The 14,678-nt window shown below is 40.2% G+C and overlaps 1 protein-coding gene across 1 annotated transcript; it reads right to left on the reverse strand.

Annotated features, from left to right (window-relative positions):
- Positions 1–27: 27 nt before the first annotated feature.
- On the reverse strand, positions 28–2,033 carry LOC131551772 (G patch domain-containing protein 11-like). The gene is made up of 4 exons (XM_058794879.1): positions 1,882–2,033; positions 1,640–1,759; positions 671–752; positions 28–596 (listed from the first exon to the last, which is right to left on the reverse strand). Exons 1-4 carry the CDS (start codon positions 1,963–1,965, stop codon positions 538–540), a joined length of 345 nt encoding a protein of 114 aa, XP_058650862.1. The 5' UTR covers positions 1,966–2,033; the 3' UTR covers positions 28–537.
- Positions 2,034–14,678: the final 12,645 nt, after the last annotated feature.

Genomic DNA, 14,678 nt, shown 5'->3' on the forward strand with positions numbered 1-14,678 from the left:
TTACATAAATTTATTTTCAACTACTAATGTTAGTTTTTTTTTTCTGTAAATTTGAAATCTGGCAATAAATAGACAGATAAAGCAACAAAATATCATTCGTTTAATCTAAATGCTTAAAACTACGCTATAAATATCAAATATTACTATAAAACCACAAGAAAATGTTGAGATGTTATGTACAAAATCATTTTTTGAACCTTTATATTTGTTTTAGGCTAATTGGGGAAAATAATGAATTTTTGGTCATCTACAAATACACAGTGTTTTCACACAGTCCACAATGAATTAATAAATAAAAAAAATAATTCAATTAATAACTATGCAATCATAATATTTGTGATAGGCTGAGATTAAGTTACACAGAACAAGTGATGCATCAGGTTCAATACTGATATAAAACCATTCTACACACAATTCTAATAAAACAATCAATGCAACATTTAATGAACGAATATGAGAACATAAATATTAAACACAGCTATGCAGAAACATGAGAAGCAAATTAAAAACAAGTGCTCCGGATGATTCCAGGTGGCTCTAGTCGTCATGATCTGCTGCGGTGTCTCCAGGACAGTTCGAGCTCAAATCCTCCTCATCTGTCGAACGGGAACAGTTTAGTTTATTTATCATTTATGTATCTGCTCAAACATTATACCTGAACACTTCTTACCATTAAATGCCGTCCCACACCATATGCAGTAAACATGAAATCCTCGCAGATACGAGGTGAGAAACTGCAGCTTGTCTAAAGGCTGTAAAGAAAAGACGACAGAATAACGGTTGAACTTATAAAAAATTATAGAAAATTAATCATTTTATTTAGCAAGGATGCTTTCAATTTTTTACATTTAAAAGTGATGGCAAAGACATAAGATTTCTATTTCAGATAAACGCTGTTCTCCTGAACTTTCTATTCATCAAAGAAACCTGAAAAAATTCTACTTGTTTTTTAATAATAATAATAATAATAATAATAATTCATAAATAATAAATTACATTTTAAATTATATTCAAATAGAAAACAGTTATTTTAATTAACGAAAATATTTCACACTATTACTGTTTTTGCAGTACTTTGGATCAAATAAATGCAGGCTTGGTGAGCAGAAGACACTTCTTTAAAAACCTTAAAAATCTTTGTCTCTATTTCTCTCTCTTTCTCGATATATATAGATAGAGAGATAGATATATAGAGATAGATAGACAGATAGATAGAGATAGATGTATAGAGATAGATATAGATAGATAGATAGATACATCTATCTCTATACATCTATCTATATGTCTATCTCTATATCTATATCCATCTATATATCTATCTCTATATATCTATCTATCTCTACATATCTATCTCTATATATATATATATATATCTCTATATATAAATATATCTCTATCTATCTATCATACAAATTAAAAATGAATTCTAAAATATGTAATGATTTATCAAATTAAGTGTAGTAAAAATTACAGTGCTTTTTTTTTTTTTTAACAGCATTTTTACAAAAATTGTACTGTTGATTGTATTCGTCAAGCTCAAACATTCAAGCCTGTGACCAAAGTTATTGCAAGACAAATAATAAAACAAACTGTTCCCCTCCAAAGCAACTTGTTAGCAATGAAAGCGTCATAAACTCACGGTTAGCTCCTCCTCCTCGTCGTCACTTCCCTCTGATTTGGTTTCTTCCTCCAGAAGCTCTTCCTCTTCCTCTTTCACAGCTTCAGGCCAGTACCAGCTGTCTCTGGGAACAGTGATGCCCTAAAAGAAGAATCACAACAGCAGGCGAGGTTCAGAGATTTCTGGTTGTATGATATGCGTTCATGCAAATATATTAAACTTCAGGTTAAATAGAGATAAAAGGGGAAAAAAGTCTTCCTGACCTTCTGGCTGTCGAGCTGCTCACAGGCCCGCTGGCTCTTCCACAGGTCGCCCTGTATTTGACGCTCTTCTCTTTCGGTTCTCATACGCACTCTGTAATAAACATGTTACTCAACACCACATCCAGACACAGAGAAGCTTAAAGCCTGACTTATGAAATAACAGTCAGAAGAATATGCTTTTTAAGTTGCATTTGTGTTTTATGTTTGCATCAGGCATTTATAGCTTATAATATAGTCTGATACAGTGAAAATATGCAGAACAATCAAAGGCTCAAACTGAGCAAAAATATGCAATTTGGTGCAGATGCTAATATTTATGTGGACAAAAAGTGATGATATTATGATGCTTGTAATGTAAATCAATGAGATCTTTATAACAGTACAGCAGATACTTACATAAAATGATATAAATATTAAATGCTTAGTTTTATTATCAAAACAACGCAATACAATTCAATGAGGATTGAGAGATGAACAAATAAATGTTCCACAGAAGCTTAAGGCTGGAAGAACCTCATATACTTTGATCTCCTGAGATACAGACAATAAAAACACACACAGGCATCAGTCTCCACACCCCACAGAGAGAAAACGCACATTCCTTCCTTTCCTTCACTCAGTTCACTCAGAATAATTTCATGCAACATATAATGTTCTGTGTCAATGTGTGAATTAACAGTCATGTTTGGTATCATTTAAAATGTCTCCATGTGACTGGTGCAATGCCTTCATGTCCAGAGAAAAAGACTAAAAGTTGATAGAAGAAAGTTTAGAGATATTTTGCAGAGGGTTTGCCTTTTTTTCAGGGTCTTTGTCAGGGAAAAGAGTCCAGGATCCAAGTGCGAGTGCAAAGATACGTTTATTATGACGGCAAAGAACAGACAAGAACTCTCTAGCTGTGAGCAGAGTATCCAACTCCGTGCCGATAATTCCAAGGTGAGTGCAGGTTAATCCAGTGACGGCAGGAACACGGAGAGCTGGCAAAAACAAGACATAGTTAACGAACCGACAAAACACATAGAACGCGCTGGCCAGATATAGGCAGCGCAACGAGCTGCAGCTGGTGCGTACAGATTAAGCGCCAGCTGCGGTAATTAGATGACGACACACACACACACACACACACACTAGACAGAGACACAAAATGACACACCCAGACCCATGAACCGTGACAGTACCCCTTCTCCTAGGAGCGCCTCCTGGCGCTCCCAGGAGAACCTACCTGGCGATTGAATTCATCGATGAGAGAGTGATCCAGTATGTCTCTAGCAGGCACCCAACTTCTCTCCTCAGGACCGTAACCTTCCCAGTCCACCAAGTACTGAAATCCTCGTCCCCTCCGCCTCGAGTCCAGAATACGTCTTACCGAATAAGCTGGCTCCCCATCTACGAGACGCGGCAGTGGGGGAACCGGGACCGGCGGATTTATGGTAGAATGAAAAACGGGCTTTAATTTGGATACATGAAAGACCGGATGAATTCTCCTGTACGCTGGAGGAAGTTTGAGGCGAACTGCCACCGGACTAATAATCTTGGTGACAGTAAATGGGCCAATAAATTTGGGAGCGAGATTATTACTGACGGATCGGAGAGGAATATTCTTAGATGAAAGCCACACCTTTTGAGCCACGACGTAGACGGGAGGTTTTGACCAGTAGCGATCGGCCTGGACCTTGGTGCGCATCCCCACCCGGAGGAGGGTCTGTCTGGCCCTGCTCCAGGTGCGGCGGCATCTCTGGACAAAGGCGTGGGCAGAGGGAACCGCGACTTTGGACTCCACACTCGGAAAAAGTGGTGGCTGGTACCCTAAACTACACTCAAAAGGAGATAGGCCCGTAGCTGAGACCGGTAACGAGTTATGTGCGTACTCAACCCATGAGAGTTGCTGGTTACAAGAGGAGGGGTTCTGAGAAGCCAAACACCGCAACATTCGTTCTAAATCTTGGTTGGCCCTCTCCGTCTGACCGTTACTCTGGGGATGAAACCCAGAAGACAGACTAACAGTCGCCCCCAATAATTTACAAAACTCTCTCCAAAATTTGGAGACAAACTGAGGACCCCTGTCAGGGACCACATCCATCGGGAGGCCATGTATGCGAAAGACGTGGTCAATGACAGCAACCGCTGTTTCTCTGGCACACGGTAATTTAGGCAGAGAGATAAAATGAGTTGCCTTCGAGAACCGGTCCACCACGGTCAAAACCACCGTGTTTCCCTGTGAGGGTGGGAGACCCGAAACAAAATCTAGCGAGATGTGGGACCAGGGTCTCGAAGGAACTAACAACGGCTGAAGAAGTCCAGCAGGGGGTTGATTGGAAGACTTAGAAACAGCACAGACCGAGCAAGCCAAAACAAAAAGGCGAACGTCGCAAGCCATACCTGGCCACCAGAACCGTTGTTTAACAAGAAACATAGTACGATTAATCCCAGGATGACAGGCTACCCTGGAACAATGACCCCATCGGATAACTTTGGACCTTAAACACTCTGGCACAAACAACGACTCGGTGGGCATCCGGGCGGGGGCGTTACCCCTTGAGAGGCCGTGCGGACCTTCGACTCGATCTCCCATGTGACTGCAGAAATAAAAATCTTCTGCGGCACAATGGGTTCGGAAAAAAACGTGCGTTCCGAATGGTCAAAAATACGGGATAACGCGTCCGGTTTGATGTTCTTAGACCCAGGACGGTAAGAAATAGAAAAATCAAAACAACCGAAAAAAAGAGCCCACCGAGCCTGCCTAGAATTTAACCTTTTGGCGGACTAGATGTATTCAAGATTCTTGTGATCAGTCCAAACGACAAAAGGAACCCCCGAACCCTCCAACCAATGACGCCACTCTTCCAAGGCAAGCTTGATGCCAGCAACTCTCTGTTACCAATGTCATAATTACACTCGGCGGGGGACAAACGGTGAGAAAAATAAGCGCAGGGATGCACCTTGCCGTCCGTGAGGGAACGCTGGGATAGGACCGCACCAACCCCCACCTCCGATGCGTCAACCTCCACCACAAACTGCCGGGAAGGATCAGGGGCTACTAGGATGGGAGCTAAAACGAAGCAGCTTCTGAGTTTGGAGAACGCAGCTTCAGCTGCACAGGACCACCTGAAGGCAGTCTTGGTGGAAGTTAAGGCAGTCAAAGGGGCGGCTAGCTGGCTGAAGTTGCGAATAAAACGCCGGTAAAAATTGGCAAAACCCAAAAACCTCTGCAGGGCCTTGCGGGAATTTGGGGTTGGCCAATTCACCACAGCTTGAACCTTATCGGAATCCATGCGCACCCCCTCGGCCGAGACAATGTATCCCAAAAAAGGAACAGACTGTGCATGAAAAACGCAGTTCTCCGCCTTGACAAAAAGCCCATTCTCTAACAGCCTCTGAAGCACTCGCCTGACATGCTGAACATGTTCCTGGAGAGAATGGGAAAATATCAGTATGTCATCCAGGTAGCCATAAATTAACTGATCTACCATATCTCTCAGCACATCGTTGATGAGTGCCTGAAAAACCGCGGGGGCGTTAGAAATACCGAAAGGAAGAACACGATATTCAAAGTGCCCCCTGGGGGTATTAAAGGCAGTTTTCCATTCATCCCCCTCTCTTATGCGAACCAAATGATACGCGTTGCGGAGATCCAATTCCGATGACATCAACGGTAAAGGATAAGTGTTCTTCACCGTGATGTCATTCAACCCCCGATAGTCAATACAGGGACGAAGAGAGCCGTCCTTCTTTTTCACGAAAAAAAATCCCGCACCAGCTGGAGAAGAAGAGGGGCGGATGATCTTGGCTGCTAGAGAATCAGAAATATATTTCTCCATAGCCTCCCTCTCCGGAGTGGAAAGCGAATGTAACTTGCCCTTAGGCGGAGACGTACCTGGTAATAAATTTATAGCACAGTCATAGGGACGATGCGGAGGTAGAGAAGCAGCCCGAGACTTACTGAACACTCCATTCAGGTCAAGGTACTCACATGGCACGTTAGACAGGTCAGCGTGATCATCCTGAAACACAGAACAAGACACAGGAGAACATGCAGACAACAAACAGGAAGCATGACAATATTCGCTCCAAGCCAAAACAGCATCTTTGCCCCAATTTATCTGGGGGTTATGGAGTACGAGCCAGGGATGTCCCAGAACTACAGGAGCAGTGGGAGTGTCGGTCAGGAGAAAATCAATCTGTTTTGCTGTCCAGAGGTGATAAGTCTTATAGAGGCAGTGGAGTGTGTGATGGCGGGTAACGGCTGACCATTCAGTGCAACCACAGAGATGGGCTGAGAAAGCTCCACCACTGGTATCTTGAGGCTGTGAGCAAGACCAATGTCTAAAAAATTACCCTCCGCTCCCGAGTCCACTAAAGCCTCACAATCATAAGTAACAGACTGCATCCTCAACTTTACCGGAAGATGAATGGCTGAAAGAGAGGATTTGTTAAGTGTAATTCCACCCGTCAGTAACCTCTTACCTACTGGCGGGCACTGGCTTTTACTGGGCAGTGCAGAGCAATGTGACCGGCAGTTCCACAGTACAGACAGAGTCCTCTCTCCCTGCGTCTCTGCTTCTCCAGCTGTGAAAGCCGAGACCTGCCCATCTGCATGGGTTCTGGATCTGGAGGAGAAAACACAGACTCATCAGGAAGTGGAGAAAAGTGACCCTGTGGAAAGACCGGCAATCCCCGGAATGTCTGCTGGCCCCGTCGCCGCAACCTAGTATCCACGCGAATGGCCAGGTCAATGAGCTCATCCACGCCGGTAGGTAAATCCAACGAATAGACTTCATCCTTGATGGCATCAGACAGGCCATATAAGAACATGTCCCATTGAGCTTCAGAATTCCAACCGCACTCCGCAGCCAACGTGCGAAATTCAATAGAGTAATCGGTAACGGAGCGTTCTCCTTGACGCAGTTCAGCGAGAAGTCGTGCCGCTTCTCTGCCAGAAGCAGCGCGATCAAACACTTTCCTAAGTTCCTCAGAAAATGATCGGAACGAACAGCAGCAAGGAAGTCTCTGCTCCCACACGGTAGTTCCCCAACTAGCCGCCCGTCCGCTGAACTCGCTGGATCCATAATGGTCGGTTCGTTCTGTCAGGAAAAGAGTCCGGGATCCAAGTGCGAGTGCAAAGATACGTTTATTATGACAGCAAAGAACAGACAAGAACTCTCTAGCTGTGAGTAGAGTATCCAGATGCTAGATTTTGAACTGAACGCTGATAACACGCTGGAAGGTCTCCCTCCTCTTTAGCCCGGAGGACACGGTGTCCGTGATTTGCAACAAGAATGTCAAATTTGGACTCGTCTGACCATAGAACACTTTTCCACTTTAAAATAGTCCATTTTAAATGAGCCTTGGCCCACAGGACACCCTTCTGGACCATGTTCACACATGGCTTCCTTTTTGCATGATAGAGCTTTAGTTAGCATCTGCAGATGGCACGGCAGATTGTGTTTACCGACAGTGGTTTCTGGAAGTATTCCTGGGCCCATTTAGTAATGTTAATGACAGAATCATGCTGATGAGTGATGCAGTGTCGTCTGCGGGCATGAAGATCACGGGCTTCCAACAAAGGTATTCGGCCTTGTTCCTTACACACAAACTTTTGATGATGTTATGCACTGTAGATGATGAGATTTGCAAAGCCTTTGCAATTTGACGTTGAGGAACGTTGTTTTTAAAGTATTCCACAATCTTTTTACGCACTCTTTTACAGATTGGAGAGCCTCTGCCCATCTTTACTTTTGAGAGACTCTGACTCTCTAAGACATCCCTTTTATAGCTAATCATGTTACAGACCTGATGTCAATTAACTTAATTAGTTGCTAGATGTTTTCCCAGCTGAATTTTTTCAAAATTTCATGCTTTTGCAGCCATTTGTTGCCCCCGTCCCAACTATTTTGAGACCTGCAGCAGGCATCAAATTTTAATTATTTAATGCAAATTTCAGTTATTTCATGCCTCCATTTGGAGAAAGTTTATCTTGGTCTGAGTACTTAGGAAAGGCTGCAGAAGCCTGCGGAGATTCTGTAGCCAGATGAGCCCATAGTTTGGAGTCTCTTCCACACACTCCACTATATATATATATATATATATATATATATATATATATCTTACTGGAGTCAGGAATGTATCTTTTACTCTCAGATTTATCTTTGAGAATTTGATGTGTTGTATGGATTATCTCTAAACTGACTATGTAATTGGCATGCAGAGCTGGGTAGATTACTTACAAATTGTAGTCTGATTACAGATTACATGATAAAAATTTAATAACAATCTAAGACAGTGGGCCTCCCTTTCGACACAACTTACCCAATGGTGCCCCCACCCCCAACACACACACACACACACACACACACACACACACATGCATGCACAGACACACAAAGATAAACACACAGAACAATGTCAGACTGTTAACTCACTTTTATCATTATTTGTGTTAACATGAAAAGTGCAGTTATTTTCAGAGTAATAACAAGTATGTTAATATAAAGTTTTTAAAACCAAGAATAATGAAACAAAAACAATGATGAGACGATCTGAATGAGTTCTACTGCAGGTTTGAAAAAACACCCCACCCCCGCCCTGAACACCTCTCCACACAACCATTAACACCTCCAGCAACCCCCCTCTCCCCCACACCTGCACTTCAGATCAGCGAAGACGAGGTGCGCCAGGTCTTCCAGAAGCAGAAAAGGAAAAAAGCACCAGGCCCAGATTGTGTTACACCAGTCTGTCCGAAATCCTGTGCTGACCAGCTGGCCCCCATCTTCACACAGATCTTCAACAGATCACTGGAGCTGTGCAAAGTCCCTTCATGCTTCAAACGCTCCACCATCATCCTTTGCCTACAGAGGAAACAGGTCTGTGGACGATGCAGTCAACATGGGACTGCATTATGTTCTGCAACATCTAGACAGACCAGGGACTTATGTGAGGATCCTGTTTGTGGACTTCAGCTCGGCTTTTAACACTATCATTCCAAACCTCCTAGTAGTGTTAGGAAGCCATTCAATGTCAAAATATTTGATTGATGACCGACAGCTGTTGACCTTTGACCTTAGGGATTAACTTTATGACCTTTTAATGAATGCAGCTGTGTTATGACATGTGTTATGACATGTGTTATGACAGGTGTTATGACACGTGTTTGTAATATATCATATTTATGTATCCTCATCTGTGAAATAAGAGAGTGGTTACATTGTTTGTTAATGCGTGGCAGCTGTTTGTGATATAGCATACCGGACCTCCGATTCGTAACGCGACATGTGTTTGTAATGCATCATCTTTATGTATCCTGAAATAAGAGAGTGGTTACATTGTTCGTCAATGTGCAGCTGTTTGTGGTATAGACCTCCGGTTCGTAACGCGACATCTGTTTAAATCGGACTGATGGGGCAGCAGGTGCTCTTATGTGGTGTCACGCCGACCCATAGGTTTCGGTCAGCCTGCATGGATGTGAGAAAGAGATATTGGTTTAAGGACAAGATATAAGGACAAGAGATAGTTCTTAAAATTCAATGTGATTTATTGTTATGGACAGTGCTGACAATACATTTTAGATGTCTAAAATAAAATTACATCACTAAAGGGGTCAATAATTGAGTAATAATGAGAGGAAAATAACTCTCTCACACACACACACACACACACACACACAGGCAGATATACCAGACTAGAGGAAGCAGGGGATCCTCTCTCTCTCTCTCTCTCTCTCACACACACACACACACACACACACACACACAGGCAGATATACCAGACTAGAGGAAGCAGGGGATCCTCTCTCTCTCTCTCTCTCTCTCTCTCTCACAAACACACAAACACACACACACACACACACACACACACACACATTCTATTGGTTGTATTCTCAGCATTATAATAAAGAATTAAAAACTTAGCTTAAGGAATAAAATAAATATTGCAATAAAAAACTTTGAGTACAATGAAAATGACTTACATTTTCAGGGAGGTTGAGAAATTACGTCTTTACACATTGACAGCAGATCCTCAAATAAAAGGCTTGCAGATAGTTAGAAATTAGAAAGCTAAATTAGAAATGATCTGAGTGCAGAGTACTTTCCCATCGTTCAGTGAAATGAGAGGCAGGTGAGGGGGAGGTGGACCAGCCGTCTCACACACACACACACGCACACACGCTCAGGCAAACTATACCAGACTATAGGAACCAAGAGTCAAATATGGAAAATATTGAGTAACGTTGGGGATAAAAAATATTTGAAAAACATCACCGGTCATCTGGCAGCTGCTTGGCTTACTCCTTGATTAATTATAGAGGTTCAAACGCTTACACTAGTTTTAGGCGACGCTAAAAATATAAAAATGTAAATTTTTCCAGGAGCGGGAAAAGAGATTGTCGTGTTAGGGTTAGGATCAATTATAAATTTATAGATTATAAACACCAAACGGCAAAAAAAAAAAATATATATATATAAAGTAGGCCAAAGGATAAGAGCTATTGTCCCGGACATGTCTGGACTTGCCATAGATGTAGTGACTTTAATTCTCCATCATTACCTACAGTAAACCTATCCATCACAGTAAACTTTCTACATTTATTTTTCATTAAAATTTTCAAAAACATAATTTTGTATAATTTATCATTAAAAAAAGTCGTTATGCTCATGGAGACAAATTTTGCAGAGGTCAATCATTTGGACTATTACTACACATATGGTTTGGGGGACACTCCATACAGACGTAATTAATGTTTTGTTTTGTTTTGTTTTTTACTTTACAGATTCTAAACCTACCCATCACACAAAAATTTCTGCACACGATTCCATTTTTTTTTTTTTTTTTTATAAAAGTATGTTTGTAAGCGATCTTAATTATGAGGACTCAAGAAATTTCATCATAAACCACATTTGCAATGTTATATCAGTGTAATACCCATGTTATTATACAAATTTGTGTTCTGAGAAATCATATAAACAAGTACACACATACATAAACATTTCAAGCTAAAAAGAGACTTATCTCTATTTTAAAGAATATGGAAATAAATAAAATATAGATTTATATATGACATCATAGTAACAAACATGTTACTCGAGCAAAGCAAGCCATTTATCATACATTTTAAACAAAAATTTTAGTTTTTCACTAACCACACATAAACGTAATTTTCTCAATAACAAAAACACAAACATGTACATTCATGCTGCTCACATATTATTGTAGCCCAGTTTGTGGCAAATACAGTATAATCAGACTTTAGCCATTATTATATTTTTAAGATACTGAAAAACACAAATGTCAGGGTATGTCAAAACTTCCCCAATTCCCCAAAGACCCCATTTTAAATAAAACATTGTTTAGTATGTTTGTAAATATTTTAATTATAATGACTCAAGAAATATCCTCATAAACTGCATTTATGTAATTATAGCATTGTAAAACACATATAAACATACAATTGTCTTGATAAATCATATAAACAGTACAGACACAACACACACACACACACACACACACACAAACTGACACCATTCAGAAAGGTCAACAGTCTAGGTCTGCCCTGAGCGCTAAAAGCTAGTTTTCCAACTTTTTCATGTGTTCCATCTCCCCAAAATCATATATTGTCCATTTTATACTTTTTAATGTAGCTTGAACATTTGAATAAAAGGTTGACAAATATATCTTCATAACCGTTGTGTTTTGACCCAATGTCATCAACCGATTCTCTTTAATTTATAAGATTTACTTTTATTATTTCTACAAAGGTTCATGCTACAGTACTTTTATCAGTCTAATAAATATGCGGTCAATACATGATGAAACAATAATCGTGGTACCAAATAAGTTTTACACAATGTTTTTAAGAAAGGGATGTTTTAAAATACAACTAAACCAGACGACGGATTAGTTTTTTCTTTTTTACAAACCTACGTTTCAAGTAATTTGCCCCTGAGGCGTTTCACATCCGAGCGGAATAGCTCTTATTTTCTAAGTTCCAATACAGGGGCTACAGATGCAGCTTCTTAACCGAACAAAGAAAACATATTTTTCACATTCATTCAACATATTTTTATATTTTGCACGAGTACCATGGGTTCATGCCTTTTTTTAAAGGCTTGTCTGATGCTTTAGATGCATCAGAATGTGGATTTTTTTCAGTATCCAACATGAAATTAAAGTTGTATCAGTTGTTTCAGCTGTTTATTACCATTTTCTTAGGTTATTATTATATATTATTATTATTATTATTTTATTCGCATATAGAATAGGTGTAGAATATCCTCATCGTCCATGCTTTTCCCCTTTACAGACCCCCATGCACAATTGTAAATTCAAGAGGCCTAGTTAGCACCATTTAATAAAAGCGCCACAATGCATTTCTTGAGAGTGTTTGACTAAGTCGTTATTTCTTTTTAGGACGATTATTCATCTATTTGATGTGAGACCCCATTAAGTATCGACACAAAAATTAAGGCGTGCTGTTTTACACTTACAACTGAATTGACATATCTTACCATTGTGCTCAAAGCTACACATTACAAAAGGAAATGAAATAGTCATTAAAAATAAGAAATTAAAAATAATAATAATCACAACAATAAAAACAAAGTGATTTAAAAATTGATTTTAAAAGAATTTAAAACATTTATGAATAGAAAGTGATTATACATGGTGCAATCAGTTCGGACGTAGCACAGTGCTCATTCAACAAATGGACAGCTAAACAGATGAGTTTTGAGTCTGGATTTAAATGTGGCTAATGTTTTAGCACATCTGATCTCTTCTGGAAGCTGGTTCCAACTGCGGGCGGCATAATAGTTAAAAGCAGACTCCCCTTGTTTTGTGTGAACCCTTGGTATTTCTAGCTGACTCGATCCTAATGATCTGAGCGGTCTGTTAGGTTTATATTCAGTGAGCATATCTCCAATGTATTTAGGTCCTAGGCCATTTAGAGATTTATAAACGAGTAAAAGTACTTTAAAATCAATCCTAAATGTAACTGGAAGCCAGTGTAAGGACCTGAGGACTGCTGTGATATGCTCTGATTTTCTGGTTCTAGTCAGAATCCTGGCAGCAGCGTTCTGGATGAGCTGCAGCTGTCTAATGGTCTTCTTTGGAAGGAGACCATTACAATAATCCACCCTGCTGGTGATAAAGGCATGAACCAGTTTCTCCAAGTCTTGACTGGAAACAAAACATCTAATTCTTGCAATGTTTTTGAGATGGTAGTATGCTGATTTAGTTCCTGCTTTGACATGACTACTAAAACTAAGGTCTGTCTCCAGAAACAAGATTTCTAAAACTAAAAACTCAAGTCAAGATTTTTGACTTGGTTTTTAGTTGTTTGACCCCTAGAGTCAAGGTATGCATTCACCTTGAGAACTTCATCTTTGTTTCCAAATGCAATGACTTCAGTTTTCTCCTTATTTAACTGAAGAAAGTTCTGGGACATCCAACAGTTTATTTCATCAATGCATTGGCAGAGGGAGTCAATGGGGCTGTAGTCATTTGGAGATAAGGCTGGGTAAATCTGCGTATCATCAGCATAGCTGTGATAGCCAATTTGGTTCTTTCTCATTATTTGACTTAGTGGGAGCATATACAGGCTAAACAAGAGCGGTGCAAGAATTGAGCCTTGTGGGACTCCGCATGTCATGGACGTCCACTTAGACTTATGCTCTCCTGTACTCACATAATAACGTCTCCCTTGTAAGTATGACCTGAACCATTTGAGTACCATCCCAAAAAGCCCAACCCAGTTTTCCAGTCTCTCTAGAAGTATGTTATGATCAACAGTGTCAAACGCAGCACTAAGATCTAGTATTACCAGAACTGATATTTTGCCAGAATCAGAATTGAAGCGAATATCATTTATTATCTTAATGAGTGCTGTCTCTGTGATGTGATGTGCTCGGAAACCAGATTGAAAATTGTCCAGGTATCCATTTAAGTTTAAGTAGTTGTTCAGCTGATTAAAAGCTACCTTTTCAATAATCTTACCTATGAACGGAAGATTTGATATTGGTCTATAGTTGCTCAACATGGTGTTATCAAGATTGCGCTTTTTCAGAAGGGGCTTAACAACTGCAGTTTTCAGGGAGTTTGGAAAAGTCCCAGAAAGAAGTGAGGCGTTCACCACTTCTAAGAGATCTGCTTCTAAACAGTTAAGCACACTTTTGAAAAAAGATGTGGGAAGTGTGTCAAGATAGCAGGTTGATGATTTAAGGTGCTGTACTATTTCTTTCAAAATTTTGCAATCAATTGCTTCAAAAACAGACATCGTCACTTCTTTTTGAAATTGCGGTCGAATCTGTGTGACCTCTGCAAAAGTAGATATGCCAATCTCCTTTCTGATATTATTGATCTTCTCAGAAAAGAAGGAAGCGAACTCATTGCATTTGCTGTCGGAGAGCATTTCACTGGGAATCTGACTTGGGGGGTTCGTCAGTCTCTCAACAGTAGCAAAAAGAGTGCGAGAGTTGTTTAAGTTACTGTTTATAAGGTTTGAGAAGAAGGTCTGTCTAGCTGTGGCTAGTTCCACATTGAAAGCATGAAGGCTGTCTTTATAGATGCTATAGTGAATTTCAAGTTTTGTCTTCCGCCACATCCGCTCAGCTTTTCTGCATTGTCTTTTCATACTCTGAACTGCTGTTGATTTTCTCAATGATGATTTTTGTCTGCCAGTCTTTTTGCCCACCTTTACCAGAGCAATATCATCAATAACATTCTTAACTTTTGAGTTAAATGAATCCAGGAGAAGATCAACAGAGTCTGCAGAAATGCTTGGTGTTAAAGATATAGCCTTCATAAAT

Source organism: Onychostoma macrolepis, chromosome 13 (genome assembly GCF_012432095.1).
Source record: "Onychostoma macrolepis isolate SWU-2019 chromosome 13, ASM1243209v1, whole genome shotgun sequence".
In the NCBI taxonomy this organism is placed as follows: Eukaryota; Metazoa; Chordata; class Actinopteri; order Cypriniformes; family Cyprinidae; genus Onychostoma; species Onychostoma macrolepis.

Excerpts from the sequence above, each read along its gene's own strand:
- LOC131551772 (XM_058794879.1), bottom strand. The coding sequence starts at position 1,965 with ATGAGAACCGAAAGAGAAGAGCGTCAAATACAGGGCGACCTGTGGAAG. Across the intron at positions 1,760-1,881 it reads AGCAGCTCGACAGCCAGAAG|GGCATCACTGTTCCCAGAGA; the intron begins GTCAGGAAGACT and ends TTCTTCTTTTAG. Across the intron at positions 597-670 it reads GTGTGGGACGGCATTTAATG|ATGAGGAGGATTTGAGCTCG; the intron begins GTAAGAAGTGTT and ends CCCGTTCGACAG.